Source organism: Vulpes lagopus, chromosome 6, assembly GCF_018345385.1.
Source record: "Vulpes lagopus strain Blue_001 chromosome 6, ASM1834538v1, whole genome shotgun sequence".
NCBI classification, from domain to species: domain Eukaryota; kingdom Metazoa; phylum Chordata; class Mammalia; order Carnivora; family Canidae; genus Vulpes; species Vulpes lagopus.
The window spans coordinates 25,898,167-25,926,048 of record NC_054829.1 but is presented as its reverse complement, the minus strand read 5'-3'; the positions used below and the strand labels follow the sequence as shown (position 1 = coordinate 25,926,048).

The following is a 27,882-nucleotide window of genomic DNA, read 5'->3' as shown; positions in this document are numbered from 1 at the left end:
GACCCAGGATCAAGTCTCATGTCGGGCTCCCTGCATGGAGCCTGCTTCTCCCTCTGCCTGTGTCTCTCTCTCTGTGTCTCTCATGAATAAATAAAATCTTAAAAAAATAATAATAAATATTAAGTAATTCACAGTATAAGAAGTACAGAGATCTGACAAAAATCATGAATGTACTACTCTGACAACTCAACTCTGGGGAACACTATTCTAGAATAAGGGCTTTGGGTTCAATCTTTTTCCATCTCAAGTCTTCATGCTTCCTGGATTTTGTCTGTTCCCTTTGGTTGTTGCTATTCCCTAACAAAGATTATTTTTGAAAAATCTCTAACCTTATTTTAGCTGACTGAAGGGAAAAATTGATTTTTACCTTGGTTAGGACAAGAAAAACAGAAGGGCCTGGAGGTTAGTGACTCAGGGATAACTGGCAATAGGAAAGTGCAGGTATGGAATGGAGTGAAAAGCCAGGTGCAGAAGGTTCCAGTATAGTGGAGAGTGCTACTCCCTTCCCCCGAGGCTCCTAAACAAATGTCTGGGGATTCATTGTAAAAGGTCACCTTAAAGTGGAGAAGAAAAGGAAAGGGAGAAAACTGCAATCTTTAATAAATGTTTATCTTTTCTTTAAAAAAAAAAAGTTATAAAATGTAAATAGTTGATTAAAGGTAAAAATATATTGTTACAAAATTTAACAGATTTAAAAGATTTCTGGATCTCTTGACTTTAATCCCAATATCCTCTCTCCATTTGATTCTACATTTCTCATAGATCCCATTTTCAGGTTTTTCTTTAGCAAGTGTAGGGAGCTCTGGCGGAGGTAGCAGGAGGTGCCCTGGCAGGACCAGGTGGCCATCGCCCCAGGTGTGCCCCCCCTATTGCCAGCATTCTCCAAACAGGGCATGTGAGGCAGGTCAGGGGTCTCCCGTGCCCTGCAGGCCCCTTTTCTCACCCCTTGTCTCTCTGGGGGAGTGCCAATCTGCCCTGAGCTTGGCACCTCCCCAGCAGCCAGCCCCACACATGGCTTCACTCCACTTTGATTCTGCTCAGTTCCCATCTTCCTTCTCCGTAGAGTTTCAGAACCAAGGAGTGAAACTGCAAGAGACCAGCATGACACAGAGATCAGGCTGCCTTGGCCCCAACAACAGGAGGCCATCCATCCCCTGCCCTCTCTGCCACCCATATCCCCTATCTGGAAAGGCCCTTGGACTTGGTCAGGCCCCACCGTTGGGCTCTTCTTCCTCCTCCTGAGACCACCTGTATGAGTTTGGGTACCTTCTCAAGGCTATGTCGATGTCCCACACTGATGAAAGTCAGGCCCAGCTGCTGGCCAATGCGGTAGAGCTCACTCTCTACCTCCTCGGTCAGGGCACTGGTGGCTTCATCAAGCACTGAGGGAAGAATCCGGGGGGAAGAGATGGGGTTCTGCCTCTGGCCCACCTCTGCTCCTCCTCCAAATCACACTCACCTCTGGCTGGTACCCAGGGGGAGACGGAAAGCTGCTCTTAGGAGACCCCTGCCGTCGAAAGAGCACGGGCCAAATGAGCAGGGGGCTAGGCTTCACCCAGGAAGCCTTCTAGCAGCAGTAGGACAAAATTCCCCAGCTGCCTACAGTAAGCACAGTACTGCCTAGAACCGCTCACAGCAGGGATTCTCACCTCCCCCAAGGATGTCAGGCCCTGAAGAAGTTCACACCTGCCATTTCTCTGCCAGGCAGAACTGGGAGTGTTGCCCACTTATGAATGGCAGAGCCTGAGGCGCATAAAATCACAAGCTTTCAAGGCTGGCTCCAGCTGCTGCAATGGTGATGCTTATGGACTGGTGTGTAACACATCCAGAACTGCTCTGAGGATGCCAACCTTGCTGCCGCGTGGGCAGAGCCCTGCCATCCTCTCCTGTAGGGACAGAGATGTCCAGCCATGCACAGCGGTGCTCTCCTACCCATCTGAATGCCTCCCCAGTTATACATGAACACACACACGCGCCCTTGTGAGCACACAGTACCTGGCATGCACACTTACCTGCATACTTTGGCTGTAGGTAGAAAAGCCGGGCAAAGGAGAGCCTCTGCATCTCTCCTGGGGACAGAACATCATACCTGAGGAACGGGAGTAAGAGGACTGCTAGACGAGGCTATAGCTTGGCTTTTGTATAGAATGTGTCTAAGCAAGAAGAGGTTCTTGTGGCAGGGAGGCTGGCCCCAGGACAGATGGACATCACCCTCCTCTTTCAACCACTGTCTAGACCTGTTGCCCACATGAGATGAGGCCAAAACATTGCTCCTGAAGGCATGAACATGTCCCTGATGGAGCAGCAAATACCTGGAACCCACTGTCTTTCGGGAGAACTGGCTCTGGAGCACCCCGACTCCCTTCTTACCAGTTCCAATCGACTTGCTTGTCCAGACCCTCTGTCCTTGTCACCAAACTGGACTGTAACACACCCAAAAGGAATGCTGTCCGTGAGAGGGCCCATCCCTGCTTCCTGGCATCCCATCACACACATCTCTGAGACAGAGCTACACCCCTGTGGGGCACTAGCAATCCTCCTCAGGCAGAGAGGAATAGCCCATCTACTACATTGTTTACATTTGCTGGGGCATGATGACAAGGAAAAGCAGACTGACTTAGTTTTATTGTCATTTTAAAATTTGATTGGGGGGGGATCCCTGGGTGGCTCAGTGGTTTGGCGCCTGCCTTTGGCCCAGGGCGCAATCCTGGAGTCCCGGGATCAGGTCCCACGTCAGGCTCCTGGCATGGAGCCTGCTTCTCCCTCTGTCTGTGTCTCTGCCTCTCTCTCTCTCTCTCTCTCTCTGGATGTGTCTCTCATTAATAAATAAATAAAGTCTTTTAAAATAAAATAAAATTCGATTCAGAGAATGTACCCCCTTTGTTGCCTGTAGCTGGCCAACTGCTGCCATCACCACTTTATACCCCCACTCCCACCGTCCAGGCTCATACTTCTAGTCTGGGGCCCAGAGCAGTATGCCAGCTCTGCTGGACCAGCACTCGTGGTCAGGGCTACCAGGTGAGCTCGGACCTCAGGGACCCTGCCCGTACTCACCAGGCCTGCCAACTCCAAAAACCTCAGGATCCTCTCATCATCAGTAGAACCTGCAAAACAGAGAAGCCTTCCTCAAGAAGTCATCTCCTTCTGGGTACCCAGAATAGATGGGATACATACTGCAGGGGGCAGGGGTGGGGGCGCCAGAATCAGGGCTAAGGCTCTGCAGTGACAGGGTCATAGCACTTAATACATAAGGGCCAGGCAAAGGAAGTAACCCTTCCCTTCCTCCAATGGGTGTCTCTCCTCAAGGAGGGGAAGACAGAACAAGATGAGGTCAGGGTACAGACCCCAAAATCATAAGCACTTGAAGGAGGAGAAGAAAACGGACCTCAAACTAGAGGCCTTGCTGGAGCCTCTGCCAAAAGGCAGAGCAGGGGCAATTTAGTTGGGAGGACATGCCCCAAGGAGGCCCAGCTCACCTGAGTCCGGGTAGATCTCCTTCAGGGGATATATCACCTGATAAAACAAAACCACACAGGCCTAAGGTGAGGGCAGAGAGCTGGTGCTGTACACAGCCTAACCTCCCTCAGAAACAGCCCCAGGGACTGCCAGAGGCCAGGCTCCTCTCCCCCTGATGACGGTAAGGAACACCCTGGCCAAGGGTCCAGTGGGAGAGGCTGGGCCAGCAGACAGTGAGACAGGGTCACTGCAACCTTTGGATGTGTGGCTGCAGAGAAAGGGTCTGTGAGACTCCTAAGGACCTGGCCGCCAGAATCCAACCTTGGTGTTGAACAAACGTATGTGGTATTTGGTTTTGGGCTCCACAGGTTAACCCTGCCCCCAGGAGCTGCTCTAACTACATGGCCCAATCCACGGATGTGAATAAAATGTTCTTAGAGCCAGGGAGTTCCTGGGCAGGGAGAGCTTTATTACCTCACCTTCGGCCTCATAACTCTCTAGAGCTGAGACCTGGGGCCCAGGGCAGTCATATTGCCAGAGGTCTTAGTTACAGTAGAGGCAGGAGAGGGCCCCAGGCTGACCTGCTCCCGCAGGGTCCCATCAGTGAAGAATGGTTTTTGTGGCAGGAACAGCACCCCATGGGGTCCAAAGTCCGTCAGCATCTGCACTGAGCCTGTAAAGCCCACAGAAACCTCTATTTTGAGATCTCCCAGAGAAAGGAAATGCCTCTCATTTCCTTTCCCCGACAAAAATGCCTGGATTTTTACAGATCCACATACACACACACGTACAAGCACACACATGCACGCCACCCGGCCACACCGGCTCAGAGGCAGGGAGGGCCGATTCTCACCCTGTGTGCTTGCCCAGAGGCCACCTAGAACCCTGAGCAAGGAGCTCTTGCCGGTGCCTGTGTTGCCCGTGATGAGCAGGCTCTGCCCCTCAGAGATCTTCAGGCTCAGATCCTTGATTAAGGGCTTGTGAGAGGAGGGGGCACAGACGGAAACCCGCTGGAGGAGAAAAGCTGTGTCTGCTGGCTCTGCGGCTGGCCACCCTGGGGCCCTGTGTTCAGAAGATGAGGGGAGTGTGGGGAAGATAAGTGGTGTCAGTGCTGCCAAGGGGCAGGGTCTTCTCCTTGGGGGCCTCACCTCTCTCTGGACAAGGGGTTGTTATGGGCTTAACTGTGTCTTCAAAACAGCAGGCAAGTCTCAACCCCTAGTGCCTCAGAATGTAACTGCATGTGAAGATGAGGTATTTAAAGGAATGATTACATTCAAATGAGGCCATTAGGGTAGAGCTCTAATCCAATACAGCTGATGGCCTTTTAAGAGGAGGGAGACACCAGGGACGCTCGCACACAGAGAAAAGGCCAGGAAAGGACATAGCGAGAAGACGGCCATCTGCAAGCCAAGGAGAGAGGCCTCAGGAGAAACCAACCCAGCCAACACCCTGATCTTGGACTTCCAACCTCCAGAACTGTGACAAAATAAATATCTGTTGTATAAGCCACCCGGTCTGTGGTATTTTGCTGTGGCAGCCCAGGCACACTAACACAGAGGTAGGGCTGTGCGGTAGGTAGGGCTGTGCGAAGCCCCATCGTAACTGATGTTAATCACCTAGAGATCACAAATATTCTCCCTACTTCGCAGATGAGGAAACCAAGTCTGGCAGCTAAGTAACTCACTCGGTGTCACGGAGCTGAAGCTGTCTAACTTAAACACTAGTGGGTTTGCACAGCGCGTGTGACCAGCAGGTATAGCAGGATGGGCGTGGTGGTTGTAAAAGGACCTGGAGTTCCTGGCTCTGCACAGATGCCCCTCTCCCCCAGAGAACAGAGCCTCTGGTCTCCTGTGGTCTCCTTACCATCTCCCCAGGCCCAGGCCCAGAGTGGCATAAAGCCTGAATTCTAAACAGGGACAACAGTTAAGGCTTTAGTCCTTAAGGAGAGAGCTGTGTGTAGCCCTGGACCTCAGGCTGTTTCCATTTTCAAAAGCTTACTCTGTGGCCACTGTCCAAGCACTTTCCATGGACTATGGTATCTAATCCTCACAACCACCCTGAGAGGAAGGTTCCATTACTGTTCCTCTCACAGAGATGAAGAAAGTGAGACACAGAACAGTTGGGTAATTAGCCCAAGAAAGCGAGGATATGGGCAGCCCGGGTGGCTCAGTGGTTTAGTGCTGCCTTCAGCCCAGGGCGTAATCCTGGAGTCCCAGGATCGAGTCCCACGTCGGGCTCCCTGCATGGAGGCTGCTTCTCCCTCTGCCTGTGTCTCTGCCTCTCTCTGTGTGTGTCTCATGAATAAATAAATAAAATCTTAAAAAAAAAAGAAAGAAAGAAAGAAAGAAAGAAAGAAAAGCGAGGACATGAAACAAATCCTCAGTGCACAGAAAGGTCAGAAACATCAGAGTGCATGCAATGAGACACGGGTAAGGACACATGTGGGTGTGAGCCAGGCCTGGGAAGGAGAGAGCTGGCATACCCCAAGGCGAGGGGCAGGTGGCAGGGCTCAGTGGGAGATACCACTCAGATTTGTTTTCTCATCTCAGGTCCAGGCAGGTGTGTGCACTGTGCTTCCAGCAGCTGGGGGAAGGTGTAAATGACCACAACAGGTGCCAGATGCTGGAACACATGCTGGAACAGTATCACTGCCTATGAATACCTGTAACGTGCCTGGCACTAGGCAGGCAGCCCTGGCATCTGCTCCACAAAACTCTTCTGCCCAGCTGGAAAGGGCACAGCTCCAAGGCAACCCCAAGCTGAGGGCACCCAGAGTTGCCTCCCCCACCACCGTGCTGCCCTGCCAGCCTGGCACCCACCTGTCCATGTTCCACTCACTCTCATCCAGGATCTCGCCACCCTGTAACTTCAGGGACATGTCCAGCAGGGTCTCCTGGAGTTCCCCAATCCTAGGCAAAAAGTGAAAACCTGAGTTTTCGGGGGGAGGGGGGGGGCAGGCAAACATGTTATTCCTTCTCACACCCACTAGCATATGGTTTCCCTCTTTCTTTTTTCATTCAGTTACTTCTCACGGCACATGCTTTCCTCAGGACCTGGAGAGGGGCCGGACACAGCCTTACCTGTGTGTGTAACCAGCCACATCTGAGAGTGTACTGGAGAGGTCGATGAGCCGGGTGAAGCAGCTGATGAGGTAAATGCACACAAAGGCATTCTGCACAGGACAGTGAACAGTGAGCGCAGGCCTTGGCTCCAAGGCCCTGGGCGCCAGGCCAAACGGCAGAGGGGATGGCCTGGAGGGTCACTAGAAGGGATCCTCACCTTGCTGACCAGAGTGCTAAGCTCTGTGGGGCTCAGGTCTCCATAGACACCACTGAAAATAGGGATGGCGATAACAACGTAACTCAGGATGCTGCCCAGATAGTCAAACGTGTTGACCCCGACTGCAGAGGACAAAAACACCCAGGGTAAGAGACCCAGGGACCATCCTCATGCTCTGAGGGAAGAGGAAGCCAAGGAGGACCAAGCTATTCCCTGGATCCTCGTTCTCCCAAAGATGCTCATGGCAAAGGCAGTGGCTCCCTCTGCTTAATTCCTTCACCACAGCTAACAGTAGTGCAGAGAGACAGCAGGGAGGTGTGCGAAGGGAAGTGGACTACCCCGCTCCTGTGGCTTCTGCCTCCCAGGGCTCCCTCTACCTACTGTACAGCCAGAGCTCCTTGGACATCAGCTCCCTCTGGGTCTGAAGGAGTCTCTGCAGCCTGCGATCTGTCCTTGTGTGCTCCACGTGCCCAGCTCTGAAGAGAAAGGCTGGGATGTGGACAGGGCCTGGAAAGCCTCAGCCGGACTGGGGGACACTCCATCCCTCATTACACTCTCCTTTAGGGACCAAGCTCATGCAAATGGTCTTCATCTCAGACCCTTTCTGAAACTAGCATCCATTCACTGCTTCATTTACTCAGCAGTATTGTCTGGGGAAAGAACATGAACTCTAGATTGGGTAGACCTGGTTCAAATCCTGGCTCTGGCCAATTACTAGCTGAGTGATACTGAAAAGTTACTTAAGCCTCAGGGTCTCAGTGTCTTCTGTAAAATGGGGCTAGTAATACCCACAAAGTAAGTTAGAGTGAGAATTTCTAGATAGAAAGCATCAGGCTGAAGAGGGGCCCTCAATAAATAGCACGTGTTATTAACAACTATACACGGAGCAGCTGCTATGTGGTAGGCTCTATGCCAGTTAGCCAGTGAGATAAACAGGTGGATAAAATAGTCCCTGCCCTTGATCTCCCAGTTTAGGTGGGCAGGCAGACGCACTGCATTCTTCACCTGCCATAGAAAGTGTTAGAGGGACAGAGAAGCCACGGAAGAAGCAATCCAGAGCTGCAAGAACCAACCTGCTTTCCCCAGAGCCCAGAACTTCACCAGAGGCTGCAGAACCCCAAAGCCATTTAGCACAGCCCGGGCTCTGTCATCACACAACCAAACCCCACCTCATAGATTCCTGTTATCCTTGGCGCCCCCAAGTGGTAGCAGCTGCAAAATGCAGCAGACATACAAGCGCAAAGGTCCCAGGGCTATTAGACCCAGGTGATCTAAGAACAGCTTCCAACTCCTTCAACACACACTTGTGGGGCCTGAGCTATTTTTCTGGGGCCAAACAATGATTCCAGAGGTCTCAAAGAAGGAAGGGCGCAGGGACCTGCCCTGACCTTGAGGGAAGGAATGAGATTTTACAATGCTGCTGTCAAGAGATCAGATATTTGTTCTACTTGGACAGTGTTTGTGGGGAGCAGGTCTCCTGATCTCCTGAGACTTCCTTTCCCTCCTATCCTACAGAGACAAAAGATCAGTTTTTGAGACTCTGATCAGCCAACAGGCACTGGCAGAAAGCCATTTTACAGATGGAAAAACAGGCAGAGGCAATGCCTTATAGTCATCACCAAGACAGGAAGCATTCACTTGTTTCATTCTTGGAACAAATTTAGGCCCCATGCTGAGCCACTGGAACAACCAGCTTCAGAAGCAAATACCTGGACCTAAGGATGAGGCAGAGACAGTGAGAGACATGGGGAGAGGGTCATAGCCAAGTGTAAGGACGCTCAGCCCCTGGGTTCGGCGGTGGTGGGAGAGCCACATGATTCACCTTTCCTTTTCTGCCATCTCCACCATCAGCTCTGATGAGACCAAAGGAAACTCTCCCCACCTGACTCACCTGAAAAAAGCAGCAGATTCAGCATTCACCCGGATTTGCATGTGCTTGAACCTGGGCAGACCAAAGGGAAATGTGTGCTGACAACGTGCAGTATTGGCCCCTGAGGAAGCAGACCTCCAAAGAGGAACCTGGTTCCACCTTGAAACTGGCTGCCTTAGCCCAGCCCCTCCTTGAGCTGTCACAGGCTGGGAATCCCAGGGCCTGGGTGGGGTGGCAGGAGCTCTGCAGACAGGGCAACCCCTCACCTCCCTAGAGGACAGGTGCATCCCTGCCCGTGCCACCTCCTCCCAGGGCCCATCCTGAAGGAGGAGGTCAAGAAGCACAGCACAGGGGCTGGATCTGTTGGCTGAGCCAAAACGGGGAGGTTGGAACAGAAACACACAGAAGGCCAAGGAATGATGCTGGCCAACCAGACACAGGTCTCAGTGCTGCACAGCTATAATCTCAGTAATGCCCCTCACAGTCCCCTCTGAGGGCAGTACTACCATCCCCATTTCAGAGATGGAAAAACTGAAGTTAGGGAGGTTCAAGACTCACCAAAGAGCACAAGGCTAGTAACTAGCACAGGCTGCGATTCAAAGAGGCTGTCTTACTCCGGATCCCATTCCTTAACCATTATGATCAGCCCAGAAACCTCAAGCAAGAGAGACACACCTGAAATCCCCCTCCAGCTTCTCCTGCTGCACCAGCTTTGCCACGATGGGCCCCATCAACGTTTTGTTCACCAGGGTTCCCAGGATGAAATACCCGAAGATGCTCACAGGCCCGAGCCAGCCTGTGCTGGAAGGCAGAGAGAGGGAGGGTTGGGGGTGTCACATATTCCCGCAGGCCTCAGACCGGCTTCTTGCTCACTTTCAAGTAGCCCTCATCCAATTTCAGCCAGCAGTCCTGTGGGACCTCTACTCCTGTGTGGGGGTATCTGGTACCCAGTCTAGGTTGTCAGAGTACCAGAACCCCTGACACTGAAATGCTACATGTCCAAAGGGAGCGTAGGGGCCCGAGCACAGGACACAGGAAGCCTTCCTAGGCTGCAGGTGGGAGGGAGGGAAGACCAGCCTCTTCTGGACCCTGACCTGGGGAGCGTGTTTGAGTGAGGGACCTCGGGGGAAGCAGCTGGCCAGGGAGGAGAAGCTTCACCTTTGGAAGCACTGGTAGGTGTAGTAGATGAGGGTGAAGGGGGAGATGATCAGCTTGCTGGCCATGCTGCTGAGCTGCCGGCAGAACCGTTCCACATCCTGGCTGATGCGCTGGTCCCTGGAGCCAAGAACACAGAGTCTTCCAGCACTGTTAGCCACAATCCAGGAGGAAGATGGACCCAGACAAGCACTGGTTTTGCTAGAGGAACTAAGATCCTTTAAGGGCCTTTAAATAGGGTTCTGAAGGGCAGCCCGGGTGGCTCAGCGGTTTAGCACTGCCTTCAGCCCAGGATGTGATCCTGGAGACCCGGGATAGAGTCTTGTGTCGGGCTCCTTGCATGGAGCCTGCTTCTCTCTCTGCCTGTGTCTCTGCCTCTCTCTCTCTGTGTCTCTCATGAATAAATAAATAAAATCTTAAAGAAAAAAATAAATAGGGTTCTGAAGAGTTGCTTCACAGGGTACCTCAGTTTACCCCTCAGGAATAGTAGCAAACAAAGGGCCAGTACTCAGGGGTCCTGAGCCGGTTCTGAGTAGCACCAGAGAAAGACCTGAGGGTAAATGAGCTGAGTTTCTGGATGAGCAGGAACGTTAGCCCCTCTATCTGGCTCCTCCAATCTCTTCTGTGAGCCTGAGCCTGCCCCTATTTTAGCTATCTGGCTGCAGAAGCTTCATATGGGTTGAGTTATGGAGAAGCCTAGAAGAGAAAGATAAGAGGCAACAGGAATCACAAGAATCTCTGCTGCAAAGCTCAGCTTTGGCTGATGAAAGGTCACCCCAGGCAACAAAGTGCCTGGGGTTGATGAGTGGAGAGAGAATGAGCATGAGGAGAGACCTCTTATGGCCCACTGCACCACCAGGGCCACACTGACTCCCATTTCCACTGAGACATGACCTTGGACAAGTCACTTGCATCCTCTGGGCCTTTTTCCTCGCCTGGAAAGTAACAAGTGCTCATATTGGAACACTTGCTACATGCCAGGCGCTGCATATATGTATTGCATGAATCTCATTTGAGATATTCTTGAGATAGGAACTCTCCTCCTCCCCACCCCCAAAAAAAGGGACTCTCCTCCCCATTTTCCAGAAAGGGAACCTGAGGCTCAGGGACAGAATGAAGATCTGAATCTTACATTGAGTCCTAGGCAGCAATAACTTTTTACTGCTGAAAGTCTAAAAGCTGGTTTGCTAGCAAGGATGCTTTCTTCAGAGGTTAGGTTTGCCTGGTTTGGAAGCACAGGATATAAAATGGACAAAAGGGAACTGCTCCTAGTTCTCAGTTCCCTATTCTCAGCCCTACAGCTGTTCCAGGGCTCCTCCACAGGCTCCCCTTGCCATAGGGTGCTGATTAATGTTTGCAAGTAACTGCAGAGGGACTCCAGGGGCCTGTCTCAGGGACTCTCCGGGGTTAAGCCGGACCAAGAGGACCCCGCAGAGGGCAGGGGGACTGAAAGGGGGCTCCTACGGGTTATCGACGTCATCCCGCAGCACGTTGAGGGTGTAGTACACGCGGCCCTGGAAGTAGAGGTGGTGAAGGTGCTCGGTGAGGTCCTTTCTCCAGCTCACATACAGCAGGTTGCAGGTGAACTGGTCAAAGCTCTTCAGCTGTGCAATGGGGGAAGCAAGAGGCAGTGAGGGAGAGCGAGAGATGGCTTACTGCAGGTCTCAGCGAGGAGCTCAGCGCTGGCAGAAAGCCTCTGCTGACCAGTCCCAGCCCACTCTGATTATTCTCCTTCCACTCAGCACTTCCGCTGGCTTAAAGTGTCAGGTCAGGGGATTCTTTCCTCTTATGCTCATTCCTCCACCACGGGCTAAGGGGCTTGCCAAAACTAAGGCCCTTTGGCCTCTTTATATTGTACTGTCTTATTCTGAGAGCAGGTGACCTTCTGGAGACTGGGGATGGCATCTTCTATGCCATTTATGTTCTTACTTTTCTGTTTCCCCAAACTTGGGACAGGCTTCTGTATGCGTGCTTAATGCCAGAAGACCCATCAAAAGCGCCCAAGGGTGATGAGGAGGGGCTTCCTGAAGGAAACAGGTAGTACAGGCAGACAGAACATTAGGCGTGAGTCCTAGCAGAGGCCTGACTCTCATGATTCACCACTGATGGAACACCTGCATGCTAAGCCCAAGGCAAGGCAAGGACAATAAGCTCAGTGTGGCAAGGAAACAATTACCTAGGTGTGAGGAGTGCTACAGCAGAGGTTAACTCAGTATTAGTTCCACAGAGAAGAGGGCAGAGTTTGGTGGAGGAAACATGGAGAAAGTTGAGTAGGACTTGAAGGAGGTGACAATAGCAGAACCTTGAACAGTGAGCAGGCATTGCCCAAGTGAAGGGGTGGGGAAGGAGGAGGCTGTGAGGGAAAGCAGCAGGTGCAGAGGCTGGGAGGGGTGCCATGGCACCAGGCTGAACCACGGCCTCAGCCCCAGAGAAGCAATAGCCCCCTGGCTCACCCCAGTTTTCAAGTGCTCGGAGTTCCCTGAAGCAAGACCTCTGGGAATGGAAGGGACGAGATCATTTCTGCTGTATTCTGAATTAAACCAGAACCTCATGGCCTAGCCCTGGGAGCTTGAAACATCCAAGGAATTGGGACCAACAGCAAAATCAATGCCCTGTGCACAGTTCTGACCTCCAGTTCCCAGAAAAAGGGAGGGAACATACTCCCATAGCTTGATTCCTGCTTCCTAGCATTCTGCTGACCCTAGGCTGGAGAGGAAGAGAAACACAGGGAGAAAACCTTACCATGGAGTTGAGAACGATGAGCATGACAGCCAGGAATGTCAGGGTTTTAAACCCATCCAAGTCTTTGTTTCCCAGGACCCCATAGTACTGACTGGGGATCAAGCCAACCTGGTATATCACCAGTTGTTCTGGGGTGGAGAGAGGGGCCAGAACTCAGTGATGAAGGGTCAGAAAGGCTTCCCCTTGAGTCCTTGCCTTATCAACTCCCCAGAGAGAAGGGACCCCAAACCAAGGCTGCCCTCCCTCTGGAGCCTGGGATCACTCACTCACCCAGTAGGGCCACAAACAATAGGGTCAGGAACATCAAGGCATTCTGTGATGACCAAGAGGGAAACAAAACCTTCTGTATCTGCAGGAACCGCTGGAGAAATTGCAGATCTAACCTGGGCCTGAAGAAGAGATGTAAGAGAAGTCGAGAGAAACCTAAGAGGGCAGTTAAGCCTTAAGGAGCAGTTACCAAGTTTATCAACATTGTTCTGGGGAGGGGTCCACACCATGCAGGAAGAATGGCTTATATGAATGCTGAAGGTAGTAGGCTGGAAACAGACCAGGGAGAAAAAAGAACTTCTTTAAGCTGGTAAATGCTATAAAAGGTTATTTACCAAAAATTTACAGCAAAAAACAAAAAAAAACAAAAACAAACATAGTCAATGAAGAAACTTTAGCCACATCCTCTTTATGGTCACAAACACAACAAGAAAGCCCATCAAGGATTTTAAGGTCCTGGCTAAATCAATAAAGGAAGAAAAATAAATGAAGCAAAAGAATTAAAAGGGAAGAGATTGTCTTTATTTGCAGATAATGTGATCATTTGTACAGCAAGCAGCAAATCAATAGACAAATGCTGGATATAAAACGAGCTCAGCTAGGAGCTGGGTGGCTCAGTCTGTTAAGCATCTGCCTTTGGCTCAGGTCATGATCCCAGTGTCCTAGGATTAAGCCCCAGGTCAGGCTCCCCGCTGAGTAGGGAGCCTGCTTCTCCCTCTCCTTATGCCCCTCCTCCCTGCTCATACCTCTAATAAATACATAAAATCTTAAAAAAAAAAAAAAAAAAAGGAGTTCAACTAGATACATGGTTAACATACAAATATCAATAGTGTTCTATACCAACAATAACCAACTGGAAAATACAAAGAAAATAAGATGTCACTTACAAAAGAAATGCATTAAAACAACCATGAAACATCCAGGAATTAACTTTTAAAAATAACGTATAAGGGATCCCTTGGGTGGCGCAGCGGTTTGGCGCCTGCCTTTGGCCCGGGGCGCGATCCTGGAGACCCGGGATGGGGTCCCACGTCGGGCTCCCTGCATGGAGCCTGCTTCTCATTCTGCCTGTGTCTCTGCCTCTCTGCCTCTCTCTGTGTGACTATCATGAATAAATAAATAAAATCTTTAAAAAAAATAAAAAAATAAAAATAACGTAGAAGATTTTTTTTTTTAAAGTAGGCCCCATGTCCAGCATGGAGCTCAACATGGGGCTTGAACTCACAACCCTGAGATCAAGACCTGAGCTGAGAGCAATAGTCAGATGCTTAACCGACTGAGGCACCCAGGTGCCCCACATATTTTTTTAGATTTTATTTTTAAGTAATCTCTATACCCAATGTGGGGTTCAAACTCACAATCCAAAGATCAAGAATTGCAGGCTCTACTGAGCCTGCCAAGTGCCCTAGTATAAAGACATCTTAGAAAAAAAATGAAAGCTCTATTATAGGATGTGAAAGAAGACTTAAATAGAGTTGGCATGACTTAACATTATAAAGACTTCATTTCAAACAAAAGTAGTCTATATAAATTTAATATAATACCAATCACAGGGCAGCCCAGGTGGCTCAACGGTTTAGTGCCACCTTCAGCCCAGGGTGTGATCCTGGAGACCCGGGATCAAGTCCTGCGTCAGGCTCCCTGCATGGAGCCTGCTTCTCCCTCTGCCTCTCTCTCTCTCTCTCTCTCTCTCTCTCTCTCTCTGTCTCTCATGAATAAATAAAATCTTAAAAAACAACAACAACCCAATCACAGCAGAACTTCTCTGAGGAACTTTATATGGAAATATATAAAGGCCCATAATAGCTAAGGGCAACTGTGAAGAATAGGAAAGGAAAAGGAGACCCAAACCATCAGTTGTAAAATAATCTGGGGTGCCTGGGTGGCTCAGGTGGGCATCTGACTCTTGATTTCTGCTTAGGTCGTGATCTCAGGGTCCTGAGATCCAGCCTCATGTCAGCCTCTGCACTAAGTGTGAAGCCTGCTTAAGAGTTTCTCTCCCCAGGACACCTGGATGGCTCACCAGGTGAGCGTGTGCCCTTGGCTCAGAGTGTGATCCTGGGGTCCTGGGACTGAGTCCTGCATCCGGCTCCTTGCATGGAGCCTGCTTCTCCCTCTGCCTGTGTCTCTGCCTCTCTCTCTCTCTGTGTGACTATCATAAATAAATTAAGGGATCCCTGGGTGGCGCAGCGGTTTGGCGCCTGCCTTTGGCCCAGGGCGCGATCCTGGAGACCCGGGATCGAATCCCATATCGGGCTCCCGGTGCGTGGAGCCTGCTTCTCCCTCTGCCTGTGTCTCTGCCTCTCTCTCTCTCTCTCTCTCTCTCAGTGACTATCATAAAAAATAAATAAATAAATAAATAAATAAAAGAGAAAAAGAACGAAGGGAGGAAGATGATAAATTAAAACACAAAGACGGGCCGTGCAGCGGACCGCAGTGTCAGGAACTGAGGAGGACCAGCCCAATTCCGTGCAGCGAGGCTCTGAGCGACAGGATCCCGCACCCCGAGCGCGGGAGGCCGCCGCGCATCGCCGGCGGGTCGGCGCCCCTTCCGGAGCTCCTCCTTCGCGGGGGCCGCGGCTCCTCAAGCCACCCAGCCCAGCTCGCCTCCCCAGCCGCCCTGCTCACCTGGCGCCAGCCCCGGCCGCGGGCCCCCGGGCCGCCATGAGCCGGGTTCCACCCTCGGCGCGGGTCCCGCTAGTCCGGAGTCGGCCCCGAGAAAAAAGTCCAAAGAGCACGCCTCCCGCCCAAGAGGGGCGGGGCCACGGCGACCACAGAGACGGGCGGATAGAGAGGACGGCGCCGGGAGACGCGGCCGCTCCCGGAAGCGACCCACGGAGGTCGAAAAGAACCAAAGAGGGCGGAGCGTCACATTCTGTCGACGCGGCGCCTGCAGCGCCCCCTGCTGGATCGGGGAGGTTTCCTTTTTGACAAGAATAGCTGAGGACCGGGACTATTTGATTAAAGTATTTTAGACTCGGAATTTTGTGTGTGTGTGTGGTTCGCTGATTCCTTTATTTATTTAGGAGGTAGGGGGAGGGACACGGGACAGAGGAAATTACCTACAGGGAAAGAGTTGGGGAGGGTCTGCAGGGGCTGGGCTAGAAAGCAGTAACACTGATTCTACAGTTGAAAAGGAGTAGTGCACATTTGTTAAGTACCTGGTGGGAAAAAAAAAAAAAAGTACCTGGTGGGAGTCTTGTAATAAAACCTACCTTATGAATAAGTACAGTGGAATACTACTTAGTACATTCATACATCTTTCTACCATCTTAACATTTTTATATATACAGTATATGATCGGTTTTTATAAATGTACAGCTTGAAAGAGAGATCCTTCTTGTAATAGGTACAGCATGAAACAAAACCAGCATGGGCCAGCCACATTCCAACTGAAGACCCAGAGTAAGCAAGGCCAAGAGCCCAGCCCCCCGCCCCTGCTCAGCCCTGCAACCCGAACCATCCTGGCGAAGTGGAAGCCAGCGCCCCTCTGCACCTATGGGGAATATAGATGTTTTGTATATTCTCCCAAAGCCACAGTGATCTTTTATCTTTTTTTTAAGATTTTATTTATTTATTCATGAGAGACACAGAGAGAGAGGCAGAGACACAGGAAGAGGGAGAAGCAGGCTCCATGCAGGGAGCCCCATGTGGGACCTGATCCCCAGACCTGGGATCAGGCCCTGGGGCCAAAGGCAGGCACTAAACCGCTGGGCCACCCAGGCTGCCCACCAACTAGATTTAAGTATGACCTCAACTATGAAAATATACATGTAAATACCTGCAAAGGAAAAAGGAATAACAAAATGCCATATATATCATATCATTCATTAATATATTAGTTCATATTTGTAAATTATCTACTAGATAATTTTCAACTATTTAATCCAGGAGTGGGGATAGTGGGAAACCCGACAGAACACTATAAAAAATTTTGAAGTAATTCCTTAATAGCAAATATACTGTCAAATTTCTAATTGTCCTCAGCTGTGATTTTTTTTTTTTTTTAACAGTTAAAAAAAATCAAGATCCAAGGGTGCCTGAATGGTAGTTGGTTAAGCCTTGGACTCTTGGTTTCAGCTCAGGTCATGATCTCAGGGTACTGAGGCTCCATACTCAGCAGAGTCAGCTTAAGATTCTTTTCCTCTGCCTTTTCCTCTCCCTTTGTACTTCAGCATTGTGCTCCGGCACTCTCTCAAATAAGTAAAAGCTTAAAATCAGGATCCAAATGAGGTCTACACATGGCAGTTGATTGAAGCATTTTTGGAGACTCTTTTACGCTATAGGTTCCTCCTCCACCACCTAAGGCCTCCTAACTGGTTTCCCCACTTAAATTCTTGTTCCTTGGCTAAACCAGTTCCTTCATAGCAGGAAAGAAATCTGCAAAAACAAAGGAGATCAACACCTCACTTAAACCTTTCAGTGCTTCAAAAGGCTCTAGGGCAAAAGAAAAAAACGTCTCTAGGGCCTTGGCCCCACCTACCACTCCAACTTCTTTAAGGGCCAGGAAACAATCCTGTTCCCCTCAACGTTTCTGTTAATTTCTACTCTTCCTCCGGTCTCCAGCTTAATGTCTCTTCCCCAGAAGGTCCTCTCCTGACCACCCTCTCTAAAGAAAGACTCCATTATTCCCTCCCATAGCACTCCATTTTCTCACCTGATAGCACTTATTGAACATTGTTGTTATACTTTCATTCTGTGTTAACTTCATTAACGCCTCTCTCCACAGACTGTCCGCTCCATGAAGGCACCCACCATGTCTGTGTGTTCACCATGACTCTGTCTCCATTGTCCAAACACACTCAGGAAGGGCACAATAAATATTTGTTGAGCAAAGATGAGCTAGGCAACTTCACCAAACACAGGTCAGTGTCTCTGTTCATCCTCTTTTCAGCTAAGACGGACCTTCCCCCTTTGTAGCTACTGGACTTCTGGGCTACTTCCTCATTCTCCTACATAGACAAGGGGAGAACAAATTGGTTAAATAAAACAAAGGGAAGTAACTTGGCAATAACTACCAAATTTTAGATGATGCAGTGGTTTCACTTCCAGGCTTCTCTTAGAAAACTATTTACTCAAGAGCACAAAGGGTTAATCACAGGAGTGTTTCCACAGCATGGTACTTAATTGCGAAATCCCAGAAGCAACCAGAATGCATATCAAAGGAGGACTGGTTAGATAAAGTGTGACACAATCACTTTGTAGAATACGCTTTGCAGCCCTTAACAGGAGAGCCCTGTCATCACCAAGATGGTTTAAGAGCATGGACTTCAGAGCCAGGTTACATGGGTTCAAATTCCTACTCCACCACCTAATATCTGTGTGACCTTGGGCAAGGTGCCTTAGTTTCCTTATCTGTGAAATGTAATAATGATTGAGTGTTGTTGTGGGAAATTGTACATGTGAAATATGTAAATATGTAAGGTACTCCATTCCCAGAGGCCAGGATCACACCCTGAGCCCAAGGCAGACACTCAACTGCTGAGCCACCCAGGCGTCCCTTAACTAGCTTTTTAATTGAAAATTTAAACTGAACACTTTCTATGTGCCAGGCACTAGTTAATTGGGGTGCCTGCCTGGCTCAGTAGAAGATGTGATTCTTTTTTTTTTTTTTTTTTTTTAAGATCTTTTTTTTTTTTTAATTTTTTTTTTATTTATTTATGATAGTCACAGAGAGAGAGAGAGGCAGAGACACAGGCAGAGGGAGAAGCAGGCTCCATGCACCGGGAGCCCGACGTGGGATTCGATCCCGGGTCTCCAGGATCGCGCCCTGGGTCAAAGGCAGGCGCTAAACCGCTGCGCCACCCAGGGATCCCAGAAGATGTGATTCTTGATCTCAGGTGTTACGAGTTTGAGCCCCACACTAGATATAGAGATTACAAAAAAGGGATCCCTGGGTGGCCCACACTAGATATAGAGATTACAAAAAAGGGATCCCTGGGTGGCCCAGCGGTTTGGCGCCTGCCTTTGGCCCAGGGCACGAACCTGCAGACCCAGGATCGAATCCCACGTCGGGCTCCCGGTGCATGGAGCCTGCTTCTCCCTCTGCCTATGTCTCTGCCTCTGTGTGTGTGTGTGTGTGTGTGTGTGTGTGTGTGTGTGTGTGACTATCATAAATAAATAGAAATTTAAAAAAAAAATCTGGATTTCCTCCCTCAAAAAAAAAAAAAAGATTACAAAAAAAAAAAAAAAGAGGTGCCTCGAGAGCTCACTTGGTTAAGTGTCTGCCTTTGGCTCAAGTCATGATCTCAAGGTCCTGGTACTGAGCCTAGCATCCTGACTCCCTGATCAGCAGGGAGCCTGCTTCTCCCTCTCCTTCTGTTCCTCCCCCTGCATGTGCATTCTCTCTTCCTTTCTCTCTCAAATAACTAAATAAAAATCTTAAAAAAAAAAAAAAAAAAAAAAAGGAAGAAAGAAAAATGTTAAAATGCATAGTGAAAGAGTTCATTCAGGATGATGGGGTATATAATGAAAAATAAGTCTCTTCCATCCCAGAGACAACTGTTTATGGTTTCTAGGAATTTTTCCAAAAGTGTTTTATCTCTATACAAACCTATGTGTGATTATTATTCTCTCTCTCTCTCTCACACACACACACCCATCTTTTCCTTTTAAATACTCTGTCTTGCAGTTTGCAGCTTACACTTTAAAAAAAAAGATTGATTGAGAGAGAGAGAACACACACATGCACATTGAGTGGGTGTAGGGGCAGAGGGATGGAGGAGAGAGAGAATCTCAAGTAGACTTACTGCCAAGCGTGTTAGCTTGACTTGGGGCTCAATCTCCCGACCCTAAGATCATGACCTAAGCCAAAATCAAAAGTCCCACAGTTAACTGACTGAGCCACCCAGGCACCCCAGCTTTTTACGCTTTATAGTTTGGAGATTGTTCCATACTGTTGTGCCCAAGATTGTGAATCCGAGAAACCACCAAGGAGCCGACACTGATGAGGGTTTATTTACAAGCTCGAGCTTGGGTCCAAGTATACCCGACACAGTGGAGCAGGGACTTGGACCCCGAGGTGGGTTTCAGCTTAGTTTTATGGGCTGGTCTAGGGGACCTCCAGAAGGGGTGGAGGAGTTTCTCAAGTTCTGCTTACATTCTGATATGGGGATTTCAAGGGCATTGAGCTCTGTTCTCATTGTAATATGGGGCTTCCTGCCACTGGCTTGGGCTCTGTTCTCATTCTAATATAGGGCTTTCTAGGGCGTTAAGCTGTAAACTGTTTTCTTCCTGTAACTGAAGTAATGTAAATTTCAGCTCTTATTCACAGGGGCCTGGGATGGCTGTACTTGTGCTAACACAGAACTTAAAGTGGAACGGCCTTCATGTTCTCAGCCTCCACACATACCATACATACCTATCTCATTTTTTTTCCACTGTAAAATATACAACCTAAAGAGGAATTATTTATGCAGCTTCCCACTGATGGACATTTTATTTTATTTATTTATTTAAGATTTTATTTATTTATCCATGAGAGACAGAGAGAGAGAGAGAGAGAGAGACAGAGACACAGGCAGAGGGAGAAGCAGGCTCCATGCAGAGAGCCTGACATGGGACTTGATTCTGGGTCTCCAGGATCATGCCCTGGGCTGAAGGCAGGTGCTAAACCACTGAGCCACCAGGGGTGCCCACTGATGGACATTTTAGTAGGCTATATTCTCTTACTAAAAAATAGACTGCAGCAATGACTATCCTTGGATATAGCCAAAATATGGTTAGGTTTAAAAGAAGCCATAGTCCATATTTTTTTTTTTTTTATGATACACTTTTCTGTGTGTTTGAGTATGTACCCATTGAAAATAATTGGAATCTGGGGCACCTGGGGGCTCAGTAGCTGAGCATCTGCCTTTGGCTCAGGGTGTGATCCCAGGGTCCTGGGATAGAGTCTTGCATTGGGTTCCCTACAGGGAGCTTGCTTCTCCCTCTGCCTATGTCTCTACCTCTCTCTGTGTGTCTCTCATGAATGAATGGATAAAATCTTAAAAAAAAAATAAAGAAATAGAAAGAGGACAGTTTGGGGCAGCCCCGGTGGCGCAGCGGCTTAAGGCCACCTGCAGCCTGGGGTGTGATCCTGGAGACCCAGGATCGAGTCCCACCTCAGGCTCCCTGCATGGAGCCTGTTTCTCCCTCTGCCTGTGTCTCTGCCTCTGTCTCTCTGTATCTCTCATGAATAAATAAATAAAATCTTTAAAAAAAAAAAAAAAAGAAAGAAAGAAGACAGTTTGAACAAAAGAGCCTGTATGTTTAAAGTGGGTTTTTAGGGCAGCCCGGGTGGCTAGGCGGTTTAGTGCCAACCTTCAGCCCAGGGCCTGATCCTGGAGACCCGGGATCGAGTGCCGCGTCGGGCTCCCTGCATGGAGCCTGCTTCTCCCTCTGCCTGTGTCTCTGCCTTTTTCTCTCTGTGTGTCCCTCATGAATAAATAAATAAGATCTTTAAAATAAATAAACAAAAATAAAGTGTTTTTTTTTTTTTAAATGTTACCCACACAATAAAACCTTCCTAAAAGTTGTCTCCCAATATAGAAACAACCACATCACCTTCTAGTTCTCCCAGCTCTCAGTTCACACCTCTGTTATAGACAGTGTTCCTTGCCTATCGCCCCTGCATGCCTGCCTCATGATCCTCATTTCCTGCATCACCCAGCCCAGTGCCTGGCACATAGAAGGTGTTCAGTAAATAGTAATAAATAAAGTTAATCATCTAACCCCTAATTTCCCTGTATATAAAATTAGGCTAGTAAAGTGGACCTGCAGTTCATAGACATGAAATCACTGAGCCATGTGAATGTTCTTGAAAAAGATGAGACAGTGTGTAAAAATACTCAAGAATTATCACTTAATCTGAAATGTATCCTATGGGCTGACAAGGTTGAAACACCTGCAGTGTAGCTGGTTCAAAGGCTGGAAGGCAGCTTTCCTGTATGACACCAGCATGTTAAATTTGTTTCCAGACAAAAAGAGGACAGAGCAAGAGGAATAACATTGTTAGTTGAGCAGAGCCCTGCTGTCAAGTCTTCTTGATTTGAAGCCATCTGGGCCTGTTCCCACTCCAGAAGTCAATCATATTAGGAAGATCAGATCATGCCCCTGAATGGCCATGTCTGTTAAAAAGTTGGAGCCTTCCTATTCAAAGTCACTCAAGGATTCCCTGACCCCAGAGTAATCTTAGAGTAGTGAGGAGCTAAGATTGGGGATGAGAATAATTCCTTCAGGGGTGCCTGGCTGGCTTAGCAGGGAGAGCATGCGCCTCTTCTCTCTGAGACAGGAGTTCACTGGGTATAGGGCTTACTTAAAAAAAAAGTTAGGGATCCCTGGGTGGCTCAGCGGTTGGGCACCCACCTTCGGCTTAGGTCATGATCCTGCAGTCCCGAGACTGAGTCCCATATAGGGCTCCCTGTACGGAGCCTGCTTCTCCCTCTGCCTGTGTCTCTGCCTCTCTCTGTGTGTCTCTCATGAATAAATAAACAAAATTTTAAAGAATGTTAAAGAATAATCCATTCAACATTCAATTTAGTGTTCACCTACTCTGTATATGTGCCTGGCATTGTCTAGGTGCCAGAGATACAGCAATTTCAAAATGAAGTTCCTGCCTTCACAGAGTTTCAGCAAATCATACAACAAACAAATAAAATGAATTAAATATAAGTCTAAGAAAACTGTGTGGGCGGGGGGCACTTGGGTGGCTAAGTGGTTGAGCATCTGCCTTTGGCTCAGGTCATGATCCCAGAATCCTGAGATCAAGTCCTGCATTGGACTTCCTGAGGGGAGCCTGTTTCTCCCTCTGCCTATGTCTCTGCCTCTCTCTGTGTGTCCCTCATGAATAATAAAATAAAAATGAAATCTTAAAAGAAAAAGAAAGAAAACTGCACAGGGTGTCATCGGTGGAGACCTCTGACACACAACCCCTGAGATGTTTGGCACCCTGAATACCCTTGTATCACACCTGTGCAAGGGGAGGAAGCAGGATGGGGCAGAGGGAGAAATCAAGCAGAGAGGCAGATCTAATGACAGCCTCAGCCAACTCCATGGGGAACTCCAGAGCTAAAATGACCCATCTGAGTTGCCTCCTTTCTACTTAACCCCAGTCAGTTCTTGGATGTGGGCTACCCAGGGAAGGTCATGAGCTTCGGCAACTCTCCTCTGGGGACTATGAGCTGAAAGCTGTCTGCTGACTGTACTCCCAGCAGCTGGGCAACAAGTCCCTCCTCAAGGAAGGGGAGCTGGGCTGCACATCTCCACATTCATCACACAGAGTGTGGGGATGGCAGTGCCAGTGGTCCTCGAGATAAGGTGGTCAGGGAAGTCCTCTCTCTGGAGGTTTAAGTGGCAACCCTCAATGAAGTGACGGAAGTGGCAGATTCTGAGGGATAGCACCCTAAATAAAGGGAACAGCAAATGCAAATGCCCCAAGGGAAGGATATTTTTAACATGTTCAAGGTGGAGCAAAGAAGTCAGCATGACTGGAGTATAATGAACAAAGGGGTGGGGTGGGGGAACCAGCAAGGGCCAGACCATGTAGAGTGTTACACACCATCATAAAGATGTTGGGTTTTATGGGTAAGGTTATAGTAAACCAATAGAAGGTTGAAAAGAGAGTGAAAAGAGTTGCCTTATGATTTAAAAAGACTACTCAGGGCAGGGGTCCCTGTCTGGCTCTAACAGTAAAGCATGCAACTTTTTTTTTAAGATTTTAATTTATTCATACACACACACACACACACACACACACAGAGGCAGAGGGAGAAGCAGGATCCACGCAGGGAGCCCACAGGGAGCCCGACGTGGGACTCGATTCAGGTCTCCAGGATCACACTCCGGGCTGCAGGCAACGCCAAACCGCTGCGCCACCGGGGCTACCCAGCACCTTTTTTTTTTTTTTTTTTTAAGATTTTATTTATTTATTCGTGACAGATACAGAGAGAGAGAGAGAGAGAAACAGAGACACAGGCAGAGGAAGAAGCAGGCTCCATGCAGGGAGCCTGATGTGGGACTCAATGTGGGACTCATCCCCAAGACCCCAGGATCACGCCCTGGGCGGAAGGCAGGCAATAACCACTGAGCCACCCAGGGATTCCCAAAAGCATGCAACTTTTTTTTTTTTTTTAAGATTTTATTTATTCATGATAGTCACACAGAGAGAGAGAGAGGCAGAGACACAGGCAGAGGGAGAAGCAGGCTCCATGCAGGGAGCCCGACATAGGACTCGATCCCAGGTCTCCAGGATCGCACCCTGGGCCAAAGGCAGGCGCTAAACCGCTGTGCCACCCAGGGATCCCAAAGCATGCAACTTTTGATGTCGGGGTCATGAGTTCATGATGAGCCCCACATTGGGTGTGGAGCCTACTTTAAATAAAGTAATTAAAAAAAAGATAACTCTGGTTGCTACTATATGGAGAAGAGGGAGCCAGAATGTAGGACAGAAAACCAGTTAGACTATTTGGTAAGAGATCATAATGGTCGAGACTATGGAATGATATAGCTCTAGAGATGTGGTTCTTAACCAAGGTGATTTTACCCCACCCTGTCCATCCCTTACTACACAGGGACATTTGGCAATATCTGGAGAGATTTTTGGTTGTCACAAATAGGAAGATGCTAGCAGCATTTAGTGGGTAGAGACCAGGGATGCTGCCAAGCATCCAACAATAATGCATAGGGCAGTCCTCACAACAAAGAGTTACCTAGTCCAGAATGTCCAATGTATCAAAGCTAAGAACCTTGCTTCATGGGACGGCTGGATGGCTCAGTGGTTGAGCCCTCTGCCTTTGGCTCAGGGTGTGATCCTGAGGTCCTGGCATCGAGTCCCACGTTGGGCTCCCCGCATGGAGCCTGCTTCTCTCTCTCTGTCTCTGCCTCTCTCTGTCTCTCACGAATAAATAATAAAATAAAATAAAAAAAAGAAAAGAATCTTGCTTCAGAGAAAGTGAGAAGTACTAGATTTGGGATATTTTTTGAAACTAGAGTGAACAGAATCTGAGTTTGGATGTGGGGAATGAAAAAGGAATTAAGAGTGATTTTAAGGCTTTTGGTCTGAACTACTGAGTGAATGATGACATGGGAAACTCTGAAGGAAGAACAGATTCTGGGTAGGGACAGGTGGTAAGTCATGAGTCTGTTTATGGACAGGCTGAATCTAAGATGCCTACTGAACACCCAGTGGTGATGTTACATAGGCAATTGACTGCTTAGTCTTGAGTTCAGGAGAGATATGAGCTGGTGCTATCAATGTGGGAATCATCAGAAGAAAGGTGGGATTTTAAATCAGTAGATTACAAAAGATCACCAAAGGAGTGGATATAGACAAGGAGGAGAAGAGGTCAGAAATTGAGCACTGCAGGACTTCCACATCTAGCAGTAGGACCAGGAGAGGAGGAAAAGCCATCAAAGGAGATGGAGAAGAAACAGCAGGGAAGGAGGAGGAGAGAACCAGGTGACTGTGGTGTCCTGAGAGCCCAGGGAAGCAAGCACTTCATAAGGTATGGCCAGATCAACTGTGTTGAATACTGCTATAGAGTTTTAGAGATAGAAACAGAATTGCCCACTGGGAATGCATTGTGAAGCTTATCTGCAACTTTGCCAAGAACAGGTTCAATGGAGCAGGTTCAGGAGAGAGGAGGCGAGGAAGTGGAAACTGGCAATGAGGAATACGCTATTCTTTCTGAGTTGTGCCAGAAAAAAGGAACAAATGATGTACCAGTAGTTTGAGGAGGATATGAGGTCAAGGATGGGAAGATATTACAATACATTCACACACACACACACAAAAGATATTACAATACATTTGTAGGCTGAAGGAAAGATCTAGTAGAGAAGGGGAAATTGTTGATGGGAACCTCCATTGCATACTTACTACTTTTCAGGAGCTGCGTTAGGCAATTTACATAGATTGCATAATTATACACCAAACCAATGAGGAGGATAATGTTGTTATCTCCATTTCATAGAAGACAAATTGAGGCAGGGAGAGGACAGGTTAGTCATATGGCCACAGTCTTAAGGCCAGTAAGTCAGTGGAACTTGTATGTTAACCAAGATGTCTGACTCTGGACCCCTTGTGCTCACTTTCTTCTTCATCTGAATTTATTTCTTATTGCGAAGCATATCCATTATCCTGTGTTATATCCCTTCAGAGGAAAACAAAACTATGGATGCTTCAAGACTTGGCTAAAGGGATGCCTGGTTGGCTCAGTCAGTTAAACATCTGCCTTTGGCTCAGGTCATGGTCCCAGGGTGCTGAAATTGAGCCGTGTCAGGGCTCCTCACTTGGAAGGAAACCTGCTTCTCCCTCTTTCTCTGCCTGCTGCTCCCCCTGCTTGTTCTCTCTCTCTCTTTTTTTTTCTCTCTCTAATAAATAAATAATGTGTTAAAAAAAAAAAAAAAAGAAAAAAAAAGACTTGGCTGAAGCAAATCTCCTAGAATTTGTATCTGACTGCTCCCACCCCCACGTCCTCTGTTTTGGACCAAACCTCTGTCATGGTCTCCACTATGCTGCTGCCCAACCCAGCCCCCAGCCCCTGCCTCCAGCCCCCACCGTAATGTATCTGTTTAGTTATCAGTCCCTGCAGTGTAGCAGGGCCTCTTCAAGGACAGGAGCTGCATCTAATTCATCTTTCTATCTCTGGCTGGCAGGACAGGCCCTCCAACAGTAAATATTTGTCAAGGAGTTGAATGGATGGATGATTGAATGAATGTAAAGAGTCACTAGCAAAAAAAAAAAAAAAAAACTAGCTCTAGTCACTAGCAAAGTTGGTAACCACAAGACAGTAGAATACGGGCATCTAAATTTGCAAGCTGGATACTACTAGAGTGCTCTCAAAATTCAGAGTGCAAGGGACTTCCTGAGGAGTAGGGGATTGTAGTTGAGGGTGCTTGTTATGGATATTCCACCCCCAGACATTTTATTCAGCATATCTGAGGCGGGGCCCAAAAGATAATACAAGAGGGGAATTCTTCCCTTTTCAAAGAATTCCATGGAAGTACTCTATGGTCTTAACCACTGGAACACCGGGGAATCAGGAGACTTGGATTCCAGTCCACATTCCCCACTTACCATGTGGATAGGGTTGCCAGATAAAATGTTGCAAGTAGGATGCCTGGTGCTCAGTCAGTTGAGCATCTGCCTTCAGCTCAGGTCATGATCCCAGGGTTCTGGGATTCAGCCTTATGTCGGGCTCCCTCCTCAGAGTCTACTTTTTCCTCTCCATCTGTGATCTCTCTTGCTCTTGCTCAAATAAACAAATGAAATCATAAATATATATACACACACACACATATATATTGCATGCAATATTTGTGGTAGGCTATACTAAAAAAATCATCATTGATATGAAATTCAAATTTAGCTGGACCCCTACCTGTTTTTTCCCCCCCACCTGTTTATTTGCACAATCTGGCAACATTCTAGCTTGGTGACCTTGGCCACACTACATAATAACCCCTTTGATCTTTAGGCTCCTTATCAATAAAATGGAGATGTTTGAGCTTTCCTCATTATCATGAGGATTAATAAAGGTATTTATGTAAAGTGCTTCATCAGCGGATGACACATGATAAATGCCCAAAAAATGAGCTAGTAGAATTTATAACATTTATTTTAGCTTCCTTTTCTCTTAGAGTATTAAAATACAATCCATCAAATTAGATTTATACACAGCTTCTCAAAAATGCATCAGGTAAATGGTCAGTTAACGTGAATGCCTACAACTGGCTGGGATGGTGAGGTACGGAGAGACACAGTCAGCCATGGGGCCCAAAGAGAGGGTTAATGGAGGACATCTAAATTTTCATTCAGCTGCTAATTTCTCAGTCAGATCTTGGAGTTTTCCCAAATCAGTCAACCAGTAAAAGAAAGATGTGATCCCTCCAGATACCAGTAGGTGGGAGTGTGTGCATTTGGGCACAGAAGTCAGACGTGGCAGGTTTTTACATTTATTTAGAGAACAAAGGAGGATCTGCGAAAGCCCTGGGTAGAACACTGGTCAAGGGGAGAGTTCCTGAGGTCCCCAAACTGCCAACTCAATCAACCTATAGAGGACTCACCCTTATGGGCAGGTTTGGACATACACCATGTAGAAAGAAAAACAGACTCTGTATGTTGAAAGACAACA

The 27,882-nt window shown here is 48.3% G+C and overlaps 1 protein-coding gene across 9 annotated transcripts; it reads right to left on the bottom strand.

Moving 5' to 3' along the window:
* Window positions 1–121: 121 nt before the first annotated feature.
* ABCD4 (ATP binding cassette subfamily D member 4) lies at window positions 122–26,942 on the bottom strand. 9 transcript variants are annotated; one of them, XM_041759791.1, is made up of 20 exons: window positions 26,826–26,942; window positions 17,427–17,721; window positions 12,773–12,891; window positions 12,503–12,630; window positions 11,225–11,364; window positions 9,764–9,880; window positions 9,281–9,406; window positions 8,627–8,677; window positions 7,117–7,211; window positions 6,736–6,857; window positions 6,537–6,628; window positions 6,276–6,365; window positions 4,310–4,518; window positions 4,038–4,129; window positions 3,477–3,513; window positions 3,055–3,104; window positions 2,371–2,423; window positions 2,013–2,089; window positions 1,267–1,382; window positions 128–1,086 (listed from the first exon to the last, which is right to left on the bottom strand). In XM_041759791.1, the coding sequence occupies exons 3-20, from the start codon at window positions 12,804–12,806 to the stop codon at window positions 1,018–1,020; spliced, it is 1,698 nt and encodes a 565-aa protein (XP_041615725.1). In that variant the 5' UTR covers window positions 12,807–12,891; window positions 17,427–17,721; window positions 26,826–26,942; the 3' UTR covers window positions 128–1,017. The 9 variants fall into 9 exon arrangements, 7 of the variants coding, with proteins under 7 accessions (XP_041615728.1, XP_041615729.1, XP_041615724.1 ...); XM_041759790.1 differs by lacking the exons at window positions 17,427–17,721; window positions 26,826–26,942 and adding an exon at window positions 15,398–15,530 and having other exon boundaries at window positions 126–1,086; window positions 6,736–6,787; window positions 7,117–7,216; window positions 8,631–8,677; XM_041759788.1 differs by lacking the exons at window positions 17,427–17,721; window positions 26,826–26,942 and adding an exon at window positions 15,398–15,530 and having other exon boundaries at window positions 132–1,086.
* Window positions 26,943–27,882: the final 940 nt, after the last annotated feature.

Bases quoted from the DNA above. Each gene is read 5' to 3' on its own strand.
- ABCD4 (XM_041759788.1), bottom strand. From the start codon at position 15,435: ATGGCGGCCCGGGGGCCCGCGGCCGGGGCTGGCGCCAG. The intron at 4,519-6,275 runs GTGGGTGCCAGG...TTCTGAACACAG, and splicing joins AGTGAGTGGAACATGGACAG to GGCCCCAGGGTGGCCAGCCG. The intron at 3,105-3,476 runs GTGAGCTGGGCC...TCTGTTTTGCAG, and splicing joins GGAGATCTACCCGGACTCAG to GTTCTACTGATGATGAGAGG.